Raw genomic sequence first — 14,954 nt, forward strand, 5'->3', positions numbered from 1 at the left:
TCATTCTCCCCTGCGTAAGGATATTTTCAGAATTTTTGAAGATTTTTAAGACGCGTGATGGCGATCTGAATCTTTTACTGAAGCTCCTCTAATGATGTTAGGCGACAGGATTAACACTGGATCACTTAAGTAGCTTGGAGTGCTTAATTTTTTTATATAAAAATTTGTCGAAGCTCGAAGTGCTTAATTGAAACCTTTTAAAAAGTACTAGCGTGCTTTACCAAAAAAAAAAAAAAAAAAATATACCAGCGTGTGTACATCTATTGGGACCGACACCGCACACCGGGCGCGGCTGACGCGTCTGGATGAGCTTCATTTGTGCAACCCAATCCAAAGAGATAAAATACAAATCCCTGCCGTGCTTCTGGCTGCTGGTACTCAGTAGGGAGTCATATTCTCAGTCACTCGGTTCTTTTTTCAGTTTATCATTCAAAAATGGCCCTGGTGCCCGGTTTCGTGGGAACAGCAGCAGCTCGCTCTCCTCAGCTTCTCCTCCTTTCTTTCTCTCATATCTCTTCCTCTTCCCATCTTCCAAGTCTCCATTACTTCCATCCATCACTCCGCTCCTCTCTTTCTCCCTTTCCCAACAAGCCTATAAAAAGCTCTAAGGTCTTTGTCAGTCTCCATCTCTCCTCATTTGTTCCCCTTTCATGTATTGGAATTCTAAAGTGAGATGATATTTGACTCCTGGTTCCTCTGCTCCCAGATTAATGGAGTTTCATGGGAAGGACGAGGAGAAGAAGGAGAAGGTGAAGATATAGAAGGAGTGTTCAGTGTGGACAGTGATGTGGAGGAAGGAGAGAGTGGAGAGGAGGATGAGGAAAGCGGGTTGGATCTTCTGTTCCAGTTCCTTCAAAGCTTGTTCCGCAGGGTCTCGAGACGGGCAACAAAGGCTGCTCGTGCAGTCCTTCCTCCCGTGATTTCACCACAGCTGGTATGCTTCTTATTCTATTCCTTAGTAGGGTTTGATTTAAGATATCAATCCCTTAATTTCTGCAATTCTTTCTTTAGTTGCATTGCTCATTTAATTTTTTTTTTTTTTTATAGATTTCTTTGATTCTCATGGTACAAATTTTGTGATGTGATCAATTTGATGAACTTTCTTTTTGTCCATACTTTAGTTACATTTTCTTATCCTTAAGTAACCTTTTAAAGTGTATTATTTCATGGTCATTTCTTTTTTTGTCTTTTGGCATTGAATACAATTCTTATGCTGTGAATGAGCAAACATCACAAAAAATTTCAAGTATGTTTTTAGATTCACCATTAGTATATATTTCTTATACTATTTTGGAGACATGTTTCTTCACAAACAAGCATAATTTAAATTAACCTAATAATTTATATGGATCCAGCATTATAAATTTCATGCATATGTATATTGATTTTTATTTGACACTCGCACTGTATAATTTCAATTTAATATTCTATAAAATTTATGTAGCTTTGTTTACACCTTTTAACGAAACTGAACTCAAAATTCATGGTAAAAACTATAGGGGTCTTATTGGCTTTTTTACTCTGTAAGCTAACTATTCAACCAAATATTTACAATAGACTGTTGCTTGAGAGAACTAAGATACAGTCATCTAATCAACAAAATGGATGGTCTGAACTCAGATTTTAACCCTTGGTTGTTTATTCTGTCAATTCTGTTGACAAAGAGATGGAAGATCGTAAGGTAACTCAACTTGATAGGGTCATGGGATTTTGGGCCTTCTGCTGGATATCTGGTTGATGAGAATGGACAGTTCTTTGAGTATGAAAGAAAGCAGCTGATTTTAGAGTGATTAACTATTGCTCAATCATTGAGTTTCAGGCATATAGTTTTAAGAGATTTAATTTTTGGTAGCTTGCTGGCCATCTAGCTGTATGTTACTGCAGCAGGTCCTATTTACATAGTTTTTTTCCGTTCTCTTTTTTTTTGTTCTTTTTCTTTTTTATTGATCTTGGTACATTTGAAGGATTGATCTTTTTCATAACTTTAAAGATTACATCCTCATCTCTTCTTCCCACTCCTTCAGCTTTCCAAATGTCAGAGTGATGGCTGCTTCTGGTATCGACTGAGCTTTTCACCAATGTGATCATGGGGATAGTGTCATCCATTAATCATACTTTAGTTGTTTCTTAATCAGCACTCAGATGTTACTTCACTGGTTTTGCTGAATTTATGAAGGAAAGATATAGTGAATTGGGTGTTGCAGTTTCCTGTTATACGTCTTAACTGATGAACATTTTTTACTTTATGCTGGCAATGGTGCAGGTATCTTTCTCTGTAGATGGCATTCTGCTTCTGACGTTGGTCTCTCTTGTTAAAGCATTTCTCGAGGTACTTTCTCAACCAATTATAATTTTCATTATCGTTGCTTTCTCTAACAGTCTTTTTGCGAAAACAGGCTTATTTTAAAGATAAGATGGAGACTGAAACAATCTTGTGGCTTATTATTTCCTTCCTAGGTCTCTTCTTTTTTTGTTTACACCAGGTCTTTTCTTTTAATGATTTAATTCATTGCTTCATTTAGATCATTTTCTGCATTATAGTACCAAATTTTTTACTGAAAATGGTTCTATGCGGTTAATACTGTTATACTGTTACCATGTAATCAACCAGTCAGGGGTTGTGGACAAGTGGGCGTAATGGGGAAACGTGAAGACAGAATAAGTGTAATCAGGCTGCATGCCTTGATGCCCCACAAAACCCAAGGAACTTCTTAAAGAACTAGTGATGAAACCACCATGTCTTGTTTGTCCCTCTCCTTCATTCCTTGAAGGAATCCTTTTTCCTTTTTACTACCTAGAATCCCTTGTACCAATTTCTTCAATGATTCGGTGGTCAGATTGGAGACAATTGTGAACCATCATGGCTGGAGCAAGAGAACATGAAATCTTTCAATTCCATGTTTAACCTCAACAGCAAGGCAGTTTGGTGCTAGGACATTCTTATAGTAGACTTATGGCAATCCCCTCTGCTTTTTGAACAACTGACACAAAACAGCTTTTGCCTTGCTTTGTTAAGCTTGAAAACCTTGATCTGTTTCCTGAATCCAAACTTCCATGTTGTTTTCTTTGAATCTCTTTTCCAGATCAGATTTGAATGCGGCAAAATAACAATCCTAGAGGCATAAAGTTGCTATTATTAGTTTAATCTTTTAGTGGAACCATAATAATTTTTCATGGAATGTGTCAAGAGGGCTCCTCACAATTGTTTGTTGTTCATGTATTAAAGAACCAAACTTACAAGTTTGATAAAACTTAGGCCTGATTTTTGTGGCTTTGTTGTTTAAGTTTCTAACATGGATTTTGACTATGCAATGTCATAGTTTTTAACTCCAGTTTGTTCTCTTTTTTTTTTTTTTATTGTCGTGGATTGAGCTTAATTGAGTTACTTTTAATGCTTGTACTTGTGCTTTTTAAGAAACTATGGATTAATAGGCACTCTATTTCACAATATGTTTTGGGGGATGACTTGTTTGTATTCTTTTACTTACTTGATATGAGTATTTTGACAATATTTACTTTCAATTTTTTGGAGGCAAAATTTAGCATATGGTAGCACTTTTCTTGATGTTGTCATTGTTCTTATTGACTTGTTAATTGCAAGAGTAGTGATGTTATTGTCTCTTTTGCTAAACTCGATGAATAAATATAGCATTTCTTTAAAGGAAAAAAAGTTTCCCTCATTTTTTTTCTCATATTTCTACTTTGTTTTATTATTGTTGTTTCATAATTTTGTATTGGAAAGTTCCAAGGGAAAGAGAAGTGTGATGGGAATATATCGTTAAGGAGATCAACCATAAATTTTATCTTGAAATTTTTGGTGGAGTTACCAAGATGACATTTCAGTTTACTAAGATGATGTCCAAAAATGTTTTAATCTCAAAATACATCCAAAAATATTTGATCATGCAAGATGCAATACATGGACTAGCAAGGTGAATGAGGCAAAAAGTAAAAATCAAAAATGTCTTTTGCGGTTTGCTACTCTTCCTGCATTGAGATAGCTCTTGAGCCATCTTTCTCACTTTTTATCTTGATAGCACTTGAAACTAGGCAGTACAAGTCGATATAGATTGGTACACACCTTGATACATCTCGGTACACCTCGGTATAGATTGGTATGGGCCTGTACTGACTCGAATAGTGTTTTTGTATTGGTTTCAACCTGATATGGTGTGGTACACCCCAACTAGGTGGTTTGGGGAGGTACAACATGAAAAGACATGGTGCGATGAGATTTGCTACACACTTTTGGTGCCTTCAATCTATAATGATAAAGAAGCAACAACTGTAGTATACAAGTGTGTTACCATAGTGAAGAGACTCACCTCAAAACAAAGTGCAAAAGGCTAGATAAGCAATGCATAAGTTGAGGGGATATTTCTCGGAGTATGGGAAAATAATGGAGCCTCTACTTGAAGTGATAAATAAGAAAGCAATAAAAGAGACTTTCAAGGAAGAAACTATAAATATTTGCCATTGTGGAAAATTTTGATAGTAAATTGAACAAATATTTGCACTTTTATTTATCTGAGGTGGAAACTTATCTTAGCACCATTTATTTTCATGATGTATGTGAAATTGGATACTCAAGTCAATGAAGGGTTAGAAAAAATAATCCGAAAAATGATGCCTACTCCTGAAGGAATACTATAAATTGTGGAAAAGCTTTTAGTGTTAACAACATCATTTTTGGAGTTAAGAGTGCTCGGTTCCCTTAACATATGTAATTAAGTAACTTGTTTGTTAATTTATAATTATCATATATAACTCATGCATATTTGGTTGGTGTTTTAACCAAAACAATGTGTCGATGCATTTTGTCTCTTGTTTTTAAGACTTTATTTGGATAACTGAGGTGTTCAGTTCATATATTGAGAGACTGGCTATTCAAGTAGCTCAACTTTGTAGGTCCTCCATTGCAAGGGAAATTTGAATGCTTTTGAAGTTAACTCATTGGAGCTCAAAAGATTGCAAGTTTGGTGTTTATGAGAGCAAACTATCATTTCCAAAAGCAATATGATGAAGAAAGAGGAGTAATTCAAAGCCAACAAGTCCTTATAAAAGCAACCGGCATTTGTAGGAGTTCATAGTAATAAAACGAGTGGGTGTGGTAAGGGTTCAGAAGTTGAAGTTGATATTGAGTTGGATGCATCAGAATTTACTCTTGAGGGATTAACTTAATCTTGCAACTGTAAGTTGTACTAATGATGAGGATCAAGCATTCCGCACTTATTTTAGGTGGAGGCATCATAATTTAAGAGTTGTAGAATTTTGAATATTTGAGAGATTTTATCTCATTTCTATATTGAGAGAAAATTTGTTTCTATTTTAGAGAGATTTTATCTTGTCCATCTTAGGAATTGTAGGATTTTGAATATTTAAGAGATTTTATCCCGTTTCTATATTGAAAGAAAATCTTGTTTCCATTTTGGAGAGATTTTATCTCGTTTCTATTTTATTTGAGAGATTTTATCTCGTTTTCATATCGAGAGAAAATCTTGTTTCCATCTTAGAGAGATCTTATCTTATTTCCATCTTGTTTGAGAGATTTTATCTTGTTTTCATATCGAGAGATGATTTTCACTTTTATTAAGATGTGATTTCATTTCTATTTTATTTGAGGGTCTATTTAAAGACTTCTATTGTATTGAAGGAAAAACTTGGAATGACAACTTGAAAACTCTAAATGGGGCTGTTTTTCTTCCTCTTGATTTCTTTATTCTTCTTTCATTTTATTTTTATTTCTATTTGCCATCTTGATTCTTCTTGGTGTGCATCAAATTGGTATTAGAGTCCTGTCAGATCGCTTTCTGCGTGCTGTGCAAATTACTTTGAGGTAATTGATCTCATCTCGCATAAGGAACAGCTCCTTCATTGAACTTTGTGACTTCGTCAAATTGTGGGTAGCTTCTATAATTGCTTATGTCCCTTCTTTTCATACTGTCATTTCTATTTGCCATCTTGATTCTTCTTGGTGCTGCATCAAATTGGTATCAGAGCCCTGTCAGATCGTTTTCTGCATGCTGTGCAAATTACTTTGAGGTAATTGATCTCGTCTCGCATAAGGAACAGCTCCTTCATTGAACTTTGTGACTTCGTCAAATTGTGGGTAGCTTCTATAATTGCTTAGGTCCCTTCTTTTCATACTGTCCTAACCACTTTTGTTCACATTTACCTTCAGTAGCACAGTCATTCACATCATCTCTTTGATATTGCATGTACTAAATACATCGGCACCGCATCTGACTTTGCATTCTCATTGTGAGCATTGTAGTTAATTTTCTCGATGATTGTAGCATTTTAGCCTAATATTACGTTGTCCTTGTCTTTTCTTGCTACTATGACCGTTGACAATTTGAAAGATGCACATGCTACTATGGAAAAAAAGCTTGAATCAGTTAAGAATATCCAAACTGCATTTCAAGAGACCTTAAACCAAGTATGCCAGTCATTAGACCGACGTCAAACTGAGCTTGTTGAGCTTCGTAATACTCGAGTTAATGACGCATGGACATGGCTAATCTCATTGGTCAGCAGATCGAATGCCAACTGTCCTAAGAGAGTCCAAATTGGGTAAACAATCTCTAAAAGATGATCATATTAGTAGTCAACCTATTCATCAGCCTTTTTCCCAGACTCTTAAGTCTACATACGGTCTGAGCCATGTCTTGTAGACTAGTCAGTCCTTTCATGCAACTCCTACCTACATGACAGTCCCTCCAATTACCCACCATCCCATAAACAATCTTTAGGGCCCCACACTCGTAGGATTCTCCAGATCATATAGCAGAAGCTAGGAATGATGATTATTATAAGGATGATTACGAGAGAAGTAGAATCCTCTATTTCTCCATTTAGATATCGTGAGCGACCTGCTAGGTATACACGAGATCCTAGACAGTTTAGGCCCCGAGGTCAACCATTTAGGCCGCATCGCCTAGGTACGAGGAGTTTGAGGAAACACCTAAAGGGATTAGGGTTGATGTTGCCTCCTATGATGGGTGGTTAGATCCAGATGCGTTCTATGATTGGTTACAAGATTTGGAAGCTTATTTTGAGTGGTATCACATGTCAGATACATCTTATATTTGTTTTGCGAAGGTGAAGCTTGTGGTTTGCCAGCGGCATTGGCAGACAATCTAGAGGGATCTAAAAGATTAGGACGTCCACCTATAGTCTTTTGGGAGGAAATGAAGTTTAAGCTTCATGAGAAGTATGTTCCTACTTATTATAGGAGTTAGTTATTGGACTAATGATACACTCTTAGACAAAGAACTACTAGTGTCACTAACTACATGGCTCGCTTTGAGGACTTACAATTAAGGTGTGATATTTCTGAAGAGTCATGGAAACTGGTATCTAAGTTTATTACTGGCTTATGAGCCAATTTGAAGAGAGAAGTTTTCTTGTATTCTCCTGATTCTATAGGAGATGCTTACCATAAAGCCTTAGAGATTGAGAAGTTTTCTAAAACTGTTCCCCATAGAAGAGAAGTTTCTTTCTCCAATGAGTTTGGACAATTTAGGTTTACCCCTGCTAGCTGCACGAAAGGTGTTTCCTCGTCGGTGCCTTCACAAAGGAGCATAGTTGATAATCAGCAGCCCACGACCACTAAGACCCGAGACTATGTCCCGACACCATCTTAGTCAGCCAATTTTTCAAACAGTGTCATTATTGTCATAATAAAGGCCATATAGCTACTCGATGTCCACATCGTACATTGACTATGGGAATTGAATGCGAGGAAACCTTAACTGACGATCCCATAGAAGATTTTAATCCTTTAGAGCTAGCTACTTCGGAGAAAGAGTATGAAGGGGATTGTGAGAATTTAGAAGGGTGTGCTAATGTCATGAGATGTATTATTGCCACCCCTGCAGACTGAGGCATGGAAATGCACCAGCATCTTTCATACCTAAACCCAATGTGGGGGTAAGGTCTGTAAGCTTGTCATAGATGGGGGTAGCTCTATGAATGTCATCTTTAAATCGGCCATTAGTAGGTTGAAGCTGCAACCTCAACCTTATCCTCATTCTTATAGGGTTGCTTGGGTAGACAAAATCTCACTTTCTGTTAATGAGTGTTGCCTAGTGCCAATTCAGATGGAAGGTTATTCTGCCGAGATTATGTGTGATGTGTTATCCATAGAGATTGCTAGTGTCTTACTATGTCAACCTTGGATTTATGATGTGGATGCTCATAATTTTGGTAGGGAGAATACCTATGTCTTTACTCATAATGGCCAGAAAATCAGATTAAAACCTGCTAAGCCTAGCATGCCCCAACCTGCCAAAGGGGATAAGAACTTTCTCCAAACTCCTGATCAGAAAAATTGTCATATTTTGACTCATAAGTAGTTTGAAAAAGAAAGTGGACAATTCGGGGTAGTGTTAGCTATCCTTCTCAGAAGTAAGATTCACTTAACCTCAGACTCCCAAGATAACCCACCTCTTAAAATTGAGAAATTAAAAGAGGAGTTTTAGGATGTGACCCCTGAAGACATACTCGATGGCCTACCTCCCATGCATGACATTCAACATGTCATTGATTTAGTCCTAGGATTACAGATGCCTAATCTTCCACACTATAGGTTGAACCCCAAGGAGCATGAGGAAATGAGAAAACAAGTAGAAGGTTTGTTGCAGAAAGGGCACGTACGACCTAGTCTAAGCCCTTATGCGGTGTCAGCCCTCTTGACCCCTAAGAAAGATGGTACGTGGAGGATGTGTGTGGATGGTAGAGCTATCAATAGGATCACTGTTAAGTGTAGATTCCCTATTCTTAGGCTTGAGGACATGCTTGATCACCTAGCCGGTTCTATAGTCTATTCCAAATTTGACTTACGAAGTGGGTATCACCATATTAGAATTCAATCTAAAGATGAATGGAAGACTGTTGGTACAGCTTTTTCAGGTTGTGGACGTCAGGAAACAGCAAGGATCAGATCGTGGAGGTCTTTGAAGGCCAGCAACCAAGCAAAATAAAAATAGCCTTCAGGATTTCAGCAGCCTTGTAAATTCTATCGACAGGATTTTTTTCTGCGATTTGAACCCCTTCTCCATCAGATTTGAAACCCATCTTTTGGGATCTGGAAGTACTCTTGATGAAACCTCCAAAAAATAAAAGATGGGACCTGAAACTCCTCTTGAGCGGCCAAGAGGGGGTGCACAAACAGGGGGCATGCACAAAGGGGGTGCTGGTTTCTTGCGCCTTCTTTCTTTCCTTTTTGGGGTGGCGACCAAGAACCCTAGGTTTCTTACTTCTAGGACGTGGAGAGGATCAGAGAGAGGAAGGAAGAGAGAGAAAGTTAGAGAGAAAATGATTTTGTATTTCTTTCGATTCATCAAGTCAGATCAATGTATGTTTATATACAGGATCAATGTGACCTAACCCAAAAATTTTCTGGCTAACTCAATACAAGATTGCGCTTATCCAAACCCATGTACACCCATGACTTGACCCAAGCTCATAATCTTGGACTCAATCCTAGTCCAAATATAAGTTAGCCCCTCAAGGCTCAAAATTCTTAAACCTCAAGATCCAAAAGGCTGACAGCTTTTCATCTTAGGGTCCAAACTAGCCCTAGAAATTCCATGACCATCTTATGGACTTTGGATCTTGGCCTTAGTCTTGGTCCCTTGAGCCTTGGAGCACCACATAAGGCCCAACAATCTCCACCTTGATGCCCCAAGGTCTCAACCAACTCCGTCCTGTCCATCAAGTACATCAGTGTCACATATTTTCGAAAGCTGTCCCATGGAAGTACCTTCATCAGTGTATCCACTGGATTCTCCTTGGTGTGGACCTTCACCAGCTCCACCTTGCCTTTTTCCACAAGCTCTGATCCGATGATACCTGATATCGATGTACTTCATCCTAACATGGTAGACAGAGTTCTGTGCAAGTAACAGTGCACTCTGACTGTCGCAGTGCACTCTGATTGCCTCCTATGCGAGGTCCATCTCCAACGCCAAGCTCTTTAACCATAGGGCCTCCTTCGCTGCCTCCGTAACACCAATGTACTCCGTCTTAGTTGTGGATAAGATCGTGATGGGCTGCAAGCATGATCTCTACGAAACGGGACCTCCAAACAGGCTAAATACAAAATCTATCGTCGACCGCTGGGTGTCCACGTCTCCACCGACATCCGCATCCACGAACCCTCCTATCAGCCTTCGAGCCTCTTTGGATGTGTTGGAGAGTCCCTCAGCACCTCCTCGCTGTCCGTAACAGATGCCAACTCCAACAGTACCCGCCAAGTACCTGAAGATCTCCTTCAGTGCTCGTCAGTGCTTCCTGTCAGACTGCGTCATGAACTTGCTGATCTGGCTCACTGCGTGGGCGATATCTGGTCTACAACACACCATGACGTACATAAGACTCCCTACACCAGAGGCATATGGCACTCTCTCCATCTCCTGAGCCTTCACCTTAGTCTGTGGTGACATTATCTTCGAGAGTCTAAAGTGCCTGACGAGTGGCAGCTTTGCCGGTTTTGCATCATTCATCCCGAACCTCTCTAAGACCTTCCTGATGTAATCTCTCTGAGATAAATGCAGCATTTTTTGGCTCGATCTCTGAAGATTTTCATGCCTAAGATCTTCCTCGCAGGCCCTAAATCCTTCATCTCAAACTCTCGAGACAAGGCTGCCTTCAATTTTTGCACAACTTTCTTACTCTTACATGCTATAAGCATATCATCCACATACAAGAGTAGAAATACCCTAGACCCATCCTCCAAAGATTTAATATAAACACAAGAGTCATATTCGCACCTAGAAAGCCCGATGCTCCTCACATAAGAATCAAATCGCTTGTACTATTGCCTCGGCGACTGCTTCAATCTGTATAGCGATTTCTGCAATAAACAGACTTTCCTTTCTGCTCCTGGCTCTCGAAACTCAGGTGGCTGCTCCATATAGATGCTCTCCTCCAGATGTCCATGGAGGAATGCCGTCTTGACATCCATCTGTTCCAGCTTCAAGTTTTGAGCTGCAACGATGCTCCGTAGCACCCTGATGGAAGTATGCCTGGCGACGGAGAGAAAATTTCGTTGAAGTCGATGCCTTCTTTCTGGGAGTATCCCTTAGCCACTAACCTCGCCTTGTATCTAATACCTCCCTGCTCTGAAGGCCCCTCCTTGCGTTGGTAAATCCATTTGCAACCAATGGGTTTCTTCCGTTGCGGCAACTGCACCAATCGCCACATCTCGTTCTTGTGGAGAGACTGCATCTCCTCGGATATTGCTTGGACCCACCTCTCTCTATCCTGACTCTCCATAGCCTCTTCGTAGGTGTAGGGGTCCCTATTCGCTGTCATCAGAGCATATGACACTGTCTCTTCGAAGTCATATCGTTCTGGTTGCCTGACGTTCCTTTTGGGCTTGTGCAGTGTAATCCCGATATTTATCGTAGGTCCAATTTGCTCCTGTCGGATCTCCTGGCTTCTTTCATCCATCCGAACTCTCTCCACCTGTGGGGACACCTTTGGGGAGTGCTCCACCTGAATATCAAGTCCTCCCGATGCACCTGCAAGTGGCAAAATAGAATCGGATGTTAGTTGTCCAGCACTGCCTTGCTGGACCTCCTGCTGCTCCTCCATGCTATCTTGCCTTTGGAGAATTGAATTTTCATCAAAAGTGATATCCCTACTGATGACAACCTTCTTCAAGGGATCCCATAGCCGATATCTCTTAACTCCTCGTGGATATCCCAAGAACACCATCTTCTGTGATCTGGCGTCCAATTTGCTCTGCTCACTAGCACCAATGTGCACACATGCCGTGCATCCAAACACCCTTAGATGGCTCAGCCCAATCTTCCTTCCAGACCATTTTCCTCTGGAATACCATCATCTAACTTAGTGTGAGGTGATCGATTCATTAAATAACAGGCTGCATTCACTGTATCAACCCAGAACACCTTAAGAAGCCCTGCCTGCAGCCTCATGCACCATGCCTTTTCCATAAGGATTCTATTTATTCTCTCGGCCATCCTATTTTGCTGAGGAGTCCCTCTCACGAGAAGTGCTTTTTGATGCCACACTCCTTATAAAAAATTTGAAACTCCTTGCTGGTATACTCCCCACCATTGTTGGACCGCAGACACTTCAAGCTCCGACCTGTCTTCTCTATCTGAGCTTTTCATACCTTAAATTTGGTGAAGACTTCTGATTTCTCGTTCATGAAGTAGACCCATACCTTCCTTGAGAAATCATCTATAAAGGTTAAGAAGTATCTTACCCCATTTCTGACTGAAATCGAGGCAGGTCCCCACACATTAGTGTGAACTAGTTCCAATGGGGCTGCACTGCGGGCTGAACTGCTGGCAAACTGCACTCTCCTCTGTTTTTCCATCTGGTATGGCTCACATATCTCTGAAATACCTCATCCAGATATGGAATCAGACTATGCTTGCTCAGCTCCTTCATCCCACGATCTCCCATGTGGCCTAGGTGGTAGTGCCACAACCAGTGAATCCCTGTTGATCCTGCGCTGCTGCTGCTGCATCAGATTCCCTAGTCACCACAGATCCTTCTATTCTGTAGAGGTTGTTCTCCATCCTCCTACCTTTCATCACTACCATGGCTCCATTTGAGATGTTCAACACCCCACTCCTAGCACGATTGCTGAAGCTGTAGCCGTTTCGCTCTAGGTAACCAAGTGACATGAGATTCTTTTTCAGATCTGGGACGTACTTTACATTAGTGAGAGTCCACTCCATCCCATCAAACATCCTCACCTGAATGCTCCCAATACCAGTAACTCGATATGGGTGATCATCTCCAAGCGTCACGCTCCCTTCATCCATCCTGGTGTATGTAGCGAACCAAGATCGGTTTGGGGTGTAGTGATGCAAATAGGCTAAATCCAGGGTCCATACATCTGTGTTTTGTCTGTGACCATCTGATACTACCAAGAGGTCATCCTCCACCTCACTATCAGCCACCGTACTCAGTGCATCAGATCCTCTCTTATCTCCCTTCTTATTCTTCCACGTGGGCAATCTCGTTTGAATGCCCGATCTCGTTGCACTTGTAGCACCTGACTTTCTTCTTGCTCCTGCTCTTTCGAGACTCTGACCGTCCCTTTGACTTGCCTCTTTTTCTTCCTCTTCTAAATTTCTCCCCCACAGCCAAGCCTCCTGGAGAGCACCTTCTTTGGTCAACTTCTCTCGCTGTTCATTGGACCGCAACATCGAGATCATGTCTTCATACTCCAAGATCTCCTTGCTGTAGAGCAGCATCGTCACCAATGGATCATAGGAAGGGGGTAGCGAGCATAGCAGTAGCAATGACTTATCTTCCTCCATCTTCACCTCGATGTTCAGCAAATCATTGCACATTTGGTCGAATTTCTGGATGTGACCCAAGACATCTCCACCTTCCTGTATCCGAAGGCTATATAGTTCTTCTTCAATATCAACTTGTTGCACATTTTTTTTCTATATACATGGTGTGCAACTTCGACCACAAACTTTCGGGGTCCTCTCCTCTAACATCGAATAGAGTGCCGTATTCACCAAACATCCTCTAATCATAGAACAAGCCTTCTTCTTCAAGGACATCCATTGACGATCTGTCATCCCTTCAGACTTCTCCTCCAATGCCTGATCCAGATCTGCTTGAACCAAAAGATCTTCTATCCGAACTTTTTATATGAAAAAGTTTTTTTTCCATCAAACTTCTCAAAATCAACTTTCATGTTACTTCCCATGGCTGGATCCAAACCAAAAACATAAAAAACTCCAAGGGATTTGAGGAATACCTTGACAGGGTCCTTGCTGAAATTTCAGCCTTTGAAGATCTTCAACTTTTGGAGTCTTCTTTCTCCACACAACCTGTGCTCTGATACCAATTGTTGGTGCAGCTTTCCCAAGTTGTGGATGTCAGAAAATAGCAAGGATCAGATCGTGGAGGTCTTTGAAGGCCAGCAACTAAGCAAAATAAAAACAGCCTTCAAGATTTCAGCAGTCTTGTAAATCCTGTCGGCAGGATTTCTTTCTGCGATTTGAACCTCTTCTCTATCAGATCTGAAATCCACCTTTTGGGACCTGGAAGTACTCTTGATGAAGCCTCCAAAAAACAAAGGATGGGATCTGGAATTCTTCTTGGGTGGCCAAGAGGGGGGCGCACAAACAGGGGGGCGTTGGTTTCTAGCGCCTCCTTTTTTTTTTTTTGGGGTGGCGGCCAAGAAACCCTAGGTTTCTTGCTTTAGGATGTGGAGAGGACCAGAGAGAGAGAGAAGGAAGAGAGAGAAAGTTAGGAGAAAATGATTTTGTATTCCTTTCGATTCATCAAGTCAGATACAATGTATGTTTATATACAGGGTCAATGTGACCCAATCCAAAAACTTCTCTGGCTAACTCAATACAAGATTGCGCTCACTCAAGCCCTTGTACGCCCATGACTTGACCCAATCTCATAATCTTGGACTTAATCCTAGCCCAAATATAAGTTAGCCCCTCAAGGTTCAAAATTTCTGAATCTCAAGATCCGAAAGGCTGACAGCCTTTCGTCCTAGGGCTCAAACTAGTTCGAGAAACCCCATGACCACCTATGGACTTTGGATCTTGGCCTTAGCCTTGGTCTCTTGAGCTTTGGGAGCACCACATAAGGCCCAACAAAGACAGCCTTTAAGACACAGGATGGCCTTTATGAATGGCTAGTCATGCCATTTGGGTTATCCAATTCTCCCAGTACATTTATGAGATTTATGATAGAGTTGTTGAGACCCTTCATAAGAAAATTCTTAGTCATCTACTTTGATGATATTCTAGTTTATAGCAAGTCTAGGGAAGAGCACTTAGTTCACCTTAGGGAGGTTTTTGTCACCCTTAGGTCTACCAAGTTATAAATCTTAAAAAGTGTTCCTTCCTTCAGGATCGGGTGTTGTTCTTAGGGTATGTTGTATCTTCCCAGGGTATATCATGGTCGATTCTCAAAAAGTGAAAGCC

General features: G+C 40.5%; 1 protein-coding gene across 4 annotated transcripts in view; it reads left to right on the forward strand.

The window, feature by feature from the left end:
- The first annotated feature begins 368 nt into the window (after positions 1–368).
- Positions 369–14,954, forward strand: part of LOC105034022 (uncharacterized) — a 30,383-nt gene continuing 15,797 nt past the window's right edge. For all 4 annotated transcript variants that reach the window (XR_012139666.1, XM_073253744.1, XM_010909045.3 and 1 more), the window contains exons 1-3: positions 369–609; positions 707–934; positions 2,264–2,329. Coding sequence is in view for 3 of the 4 variants with exons in the window: in XM_073253744.1 (XP_073109845.1) it covers positions 436–609; positions 707–934; positions 2,264–2,329 (468 nt within the window). In the remaining variant the exon portion in view is untranslated. The remainder of the gene's footprint in view (positions 610–706; positions 935–2,263; positions 2,330–14,954) is intronic.

The sequence above is a fragment of the Elaeis guineensis genome, chromosome 3 (genome assembly GCF_000442705.2).
Source record: "Elaeis guineensis isolate ETL-2024a chromosome 3, EG11, whole genome shotgun sequence".
In the NCBI taxonomy this organism is placed as follows: Eukaryota; Viridiplantae; Streptophyta; class Magnoliopsida; order Arecales; family Arecaceae; genus Elaeis; species Elaeis guineensis.